The sequence below is a fragment of the Seriola aureovittata genome, chromosome 14 (genome assembly GCF_021018895.1).
Source record: "Seriola aureovittata isolate HTS-2021-v1 ecotype China chromosome 14, ASM2101889v1, whole genome shotgun sequence".
Classification (NCBI taxonomy): domain Eukaryota; kingdom Metazoa; phylum Chordata; class Actinopteri; order Carangiformes; family Carangidae; genus Seriola; species Seriola aureovittata.
In genome coordinates, this window is record NC_079377.1 from 22,156,530 (window position 1) to 22,162,310 (window position 5,781).

The 5,781-nt window shown below is 42.9% G+C and overlaps 1 protein-coding gene across 1 annotated transcript; it reads right to left on the bottom strand.

The window, feature by feature from the left end:
- Nucleotides 1-263: 263 nt before the first annotated feature.
- Nucleotides 264-1,922, bottom strand: LOC130181815 (homeobox protein Hox-D4b-like). The gene is made up of 2 exons (XM_056396251.1): nucleotides 1,445-1,922; nucleotides 264-727 (listed from the first exon to the last, which is right to left on the bottom strand). The coding sequence occupies exons 1-2, from the start codon at nucleotides 1,878-1,880 to the stop codon at nucleotides 393-395; spliced, it is 771 nt and encodes a 256-aa protein (XP_056252226.1). The 5' UTR covers nucleotides 1,881-1,922; the 3' UTR covers nucleotides 264-392.
- Nucleotides 1,923-5,781: the final 3,859 nt, after the last annotated feature.

The window sequence follows — 5,781 nt, forward strand, 5'->3', positions numbered from 1 at the left end:
TGAATATCTTTGGGGTTTGGACAAAAAACTGAGGTGGATACATTTCACCATTTTCTGATTAATTGAGAAAATAATCAGCACAGTAATTGATAATGAAATAATCACTAATTGCAGCCCTAAATGTGAGACTCAAAGACTTTTGTTAATGAATGAAATATCAGACCAAAACTGGATGTAACCTGTGTACAATAGACAGATTTCAAAACAATTGTAATATGAGGCAGACATTTTAAAGTATTTATAAAACCTTTTGCTGGTGTGTGGATGGATGATTTTAAAGCAGTTAAGAATTGTTTCAGGACCGCAGTTACCCTGGATCAATTTAGCAACATCAGTTTTGGAGAGTGAAGGTGCTAACATGGCCTCTGACGGCCAACCTGTGTCTCCCACCGTCACACAGTGATCACCGTCTTCACAGTACTGTCGCTCGCGCTGCTGCTGACGCTGCTGCCGCTGTTGTCGTTGTTGTTGTTGTCCGTTGCCTTCTTGTTTTTGCTCCTTCCTTTGGTGTTAGGCAGCTTATTGTCTTTCTTCCAGCGCATGCGCCGGTTCTGGAACCACACCTTCACCTGTCGCTCGGACAGGCAGAGCGTGTGGGCCACCTCGACGCGGCGGCGGCGCGTGAGGTAGCGGCTGAAGTGGAACTCCTTCTCGAGCTCGAGGACCTGCTGGCGCGTGTAGGCTGTCCGCAACCGCTTTGGCTCCGGTCCCACGTGGTTTGGATTAACTATATAAAAAAATAATAATAATAATGAAAGAACGAGAAAAATAATTAAATCCAGAGAATGCATCTGATTATACTGCTTTAATTTAATTTAATTTTGTTTTATTTTGTATCATGAATATTAGTGTTGTTAGGGTATATAACAATAGCCTATTCACTAAATTAACCATGGCCCTATCTATAACTGAATCTTACTGAAACATTATCGCAGTTATTATCGCGTGGTGATTTCCAGTATTAATCCGTAGCTACTTGTGGTTGACCGGGAGGAGATCCAAGACACAATTTTTACTTTTAACTTGCAGCTTTTTGTTCAACCGCATACACACACACACACACACACACACACATACACACACACACACACACACACACACACACACACATACACACACACACACACACACACACACACACACGCTGTGGCAGGGCCATAAAACTTTATAGTGGTTGTAATTCTCCCTGACTCTCACTGAGATCATAAATAACTCGACAACAAAAAGCAGTGCTCACAAATGGACAAAACACTAGAAGGAAAGAAGGAAAGAAAGAAAGAAAGAAAGACAGAAAGAATGAAAGGGAAAGAGAGAAAGAAAGAGAGAGTGCATCTGGCAGATAAAAACATAAACAAGGGAATACGACACACTCAAATGATGGAGAAATAAAATGGAGAGAGTGTGGAGCAGAGATAGAAAGATGTAAATCTTCAGGGTCTCTCACCATGAGCGACGTGCACTTTCTTCATCCACGGGTAGACAACAATAGGCGGCTTGTCTTTGCCCTGGTGGGCCGTTTTCCTCTGCACCTGAGCCGGCTTTGGACAGGTCATCCAGGCCTGGCACTGCAGGTCACCCACGGGGAATCTCTCTTTAGCGGGGACGTCTGTCTCTCTGTAGCCGGGGAAGGGCGCACTTTGTTGCTGCGAGTGGTCCTCTCCATCCTCCCGGTGATGCCCCTGCAAAGAGTGTTGATAGCCGGTTTGTTGTGGTGTGTATGGAGGCGGAGGAGGCTGCATGGGCTGGTAGCCCCCTCCATAACTACCACTGTCCTGAGGGTTGTTATAATACCCCCCTTGGTCACTAAAATTACTGTAATCTTCTTCACAAGGCGGGAACTGCGGCTCAGCATATTTACAGCTCACCACGTAGGACTCCATGATTGATTTATAGCGAGGCTGGTAGGAGAATACTAATTTTTCTTTCTCTCCCCTCTCTCTGTCTCTTTTTCCCCCTCTGGCATCAAGCCATCCTGCGGCTGTCAAATAGACGGACGGCCGCGCGGGCCACGTGACCCTGCGGCCAGCCAATGAGAGGCAGCACTTCGCGTTGTTTATGTCCGACGTAATGGGATAATTTGAAGGAAAAAAATGTTCATTATGGGACTAATGAAGATTTGGTGGTGGAGGAAAATGGTTAAGAGGAGATGTTTGTGGACTTTGAAAAACAACTTTAAGAATCCTAAAGACTGCTGACATGTGGAGAGTGATGAAGAGAACAATTATCTATCTATCTATCTATCTATCTATCTATCTATCTATCTATCTATCTATCTATCTATCTATCTATCTATCTATCTATCTATCTATCTATCTATCTATCTATCTATCTATCTATCTTCATCTGCACACTCCCCACCCCCCTCCCTCTCACCTATTGAACATGCTCGGACTGTAGATTTATGACTTTTAGCTGACTGACTTTTACCCCCACACAGATGGCCGGAGCTGAAAAATTCATCTCGCCCATATTGAGGGACGGCGGGGCCATATTTGGCCTTGTGGCGAGTCAAAGGACGGACAACAAAACGTGGCCGGTCAGAAAGGCCTCCAATAAAAGAATGGGATAAAAGGTTCCCAGACAGTGACTAGTAGTTGGCTTTGTTAGGCTGGGGTCAGCCCGGGGTGTCCCGTTCACCACCACCACCTCGGCTTTTAAAGGAGGGGGGGTCGCATTGCTTGGCTTAAAAAATGATGCTGAACGAGAATAAAATGCGACAGGGTGAATTATGCTGGATGCAAAATCGAAAACGCTGAAAGAGATAAGTGGGAATATGCTAAATTGAAGCCCTCACACGAAGACAAAGTCATATAACTTAATGAGGATGCTGCGAATTGCGTGCGCACTGCATGCGTTGGGTAATATCTTGTCTGAACTAAACTCGTTTCTATCCAAAATGCAAAATCACAAATGCCACGTTTAAAAAATAAATAACTAAATAACTAAATAGTCACCTTTGCACTGAGAAGTGCACCATAAATCTGTGTTACATCCTCCAGGATTTCATGAGGATTTCCTGTGTGGCTGCAGCTGCTCTCTGAGGATGCTGAAGGTCTGAGGCTGAGCCAAGACCTCTTAATAACTGCTGTGATGTAGACCCGCCATTACCTCTGCCTTATATAGCCTGTAATAATCCTCTAATAAAGAGAGGAGGAAGAAAGTGTTTTTGCTTGGCAGGGGTATTAAAGCAGCTCATGCGGAGGGTCTAATGGGTCTGAAGGTTTTGACATGGCTGACAGAGTACAAGTGAACTGGGGATTATATGGGCTTAATCTATCTGATCTAATGAGTCATTTGTTCAGAGGAGCTCATAATAAATGACTGAAAATCACCGATAGGCCACAGTGTAGGTAATAAAGTGGCTAAATCTCACACGATTTGTCAGATTAATCAATTTTTATCTTTGTCTCATAGGGCAGTGGTGAAATAATGTAGTTCAGCTACAAAGACAAAGCATTTTAGTTTTTTATATTTAAAGAAAACAACATTTCCATTAAGGAGGCTGTTCAGCCAATTATAGATTATACTGAAAACTTTAATTTCTGTCAGACAATTGGTGACATGAAGGTATCAGCGGAGATGAAGCTACAGATGTTCTTTTTTTAACAAAAGAATTACAGCCACACTTGCATCTGAATGGGCTGCAGAGGTGATTGTAATTTAGGCAGCAATTCATTTAACACATTGTGATTAAGATCTTCAGGTTTGCATGTACACTACAGATCAAGGTATTGTTCTGTTGTCTGTAGCCTAGCTGTGATGTAACCACATTGCTGTTCTGATTTCTTAATTAAGGCTTAACTGAGAAAACCTTAATGACACCGGGGAGTCAGATCCAGTGGAGTAATCATATTGTACAGTGTCTAGCTCAGTGTGATGGTCGGTTTGGACACACACAGCACAGCGTGACACAATGATGTCACTTCCTCATCAAATAAGTAGAGCTTCTCTGCGTAACACAAATGCCAGTCAGGTACAGCTTGTAATGTAGGAAAGTGTCGAACTGTAGGAGAGCTGGAGACGTACATTTTCCTTTCGGCAAAAGCAAAAGCTCTGTAAACGGCACTCAGTTTTTCCTTCCCCCTCCATGGATGTTGATAGATGGTTAGTCATCGCCCATAGACTCCCCTAGAACCCAATCTGTGACTGAGGCAGCTCCACACACATTCGGTTCTACAGGGTATATATAGGCGAAGCCTCACGTCACGGCTGGCCGCTGATGACTTCTTTTTGTTGTTGACGTAGATTTTTACACCCGCATGTTTTCACTGAAGACCTTTTACCTTCCAGCGCTCTATAATTACAGAGTCCAACATCACCATTCAACCCATCCCTCCATTTTTAACAACTGTATGTTTCCGATGGTCAACGTGTGATGCATCAGTGTCATTGTGTAATTTATTGAAACCATTAATGGTGCTGTAGCATGTAGCTTTTTGACATCAATAACTCATTATGGGCGTACCACATTAATTTTGATACATATGTGTAATTAGTGTAAGAAAGTGAGTCCATCATCTAGAAGACTGGCAGCCTCAGCAGTGCACTGTGGACAGGGTGGATGTGTAGTTGGTAAATCTGCATGAAATCGGTCTTGTAGCACAGCGGGAGAGGGATTTACAGAACAAAGTAGCAGGAGGAGAAGCTGCTCCTCAGCTGGAAAGGGAACTAAAAGTTAGGTGTACTTGGACAAATAGATGCCATCAAAATGATAACGATAAACACCAGTGGATGAGCGGCGTTAAACAGAGTCAGCCTTGTCCCAGCCACAGTCTCATTTGTTACTATACCAAGGTGTCAGAAATATCTGAAATCATGCGTTGATGTTTGAACACACTCAATGATAATAAGTCATTCACAGCAACGCTGCATGAGCATTTTTAATCAGTATGTGTGACCTTTGTTGATGTAGCGTTGTCAGTTAGTGCCAAGCTCTTCACTGTTCCTGGCCACTTTATTAGACACACCTATACAATGTACTGATGTCCAGTGCAACGGCTCGGCAACATATTCTACTTTTACAAAGCTTATGATGAGTGGAGTTTATTCAACTGTATTATTAAGGTCGTAGTGAGAAAATCAGGTTTAACACCACTGCAAACTACAACCTCCAAAATAAACATAGTTAGAATAATCCCTCTTTGACAGTGTCAATCAAACAGAATTATCTTTGTAAAGGAGGAGTTTGAGCTGTAGTATTGGATTGGATTAGATTTACAGGAGTGTATATTCTTATACTTGATAGAGTAAATGTCATAAGTATAATTTTAAAAACTGCTAAAAAAGAAAAGTTTACATCAAGCCTTGTATATTTTGTTATTTTACACATTTGATAACAGCCAAGAAACAATATATGTTAGAGGCCACTGCTTTCACACATTCACCAGCCAGCTATAGACTGTGTGGACAGAGCAGGACTCCCTAATGACAACTGGTCACCTGCCAAAGTCGCTGGTAAACAAGCTACCAGCCGCAGTGCAAACGTGAGCAGCATCTGAATGGCGGGTAGTGGTGATTTCCGAGCTCGGCCTGGACCTCAGATGGGACTCGAATGAGGATCACAGCGCTTGAATGAACATGGCCCTGAGGGCAAGAGTAAATTTCTTATTTAGACCCTGCTGAAATAGATTTATGATGGTTCCACAGCCGCTATAGATGTTTATAATTTAACATCTGCCGTCAGCTGGCCGGTGGACGCACCACAGGATTCGTCCTATCCACGACTGTTTAAATTCTAATCAGGCAATCTGCACTGAAAGGCACTTTTACCAGCGATATCAG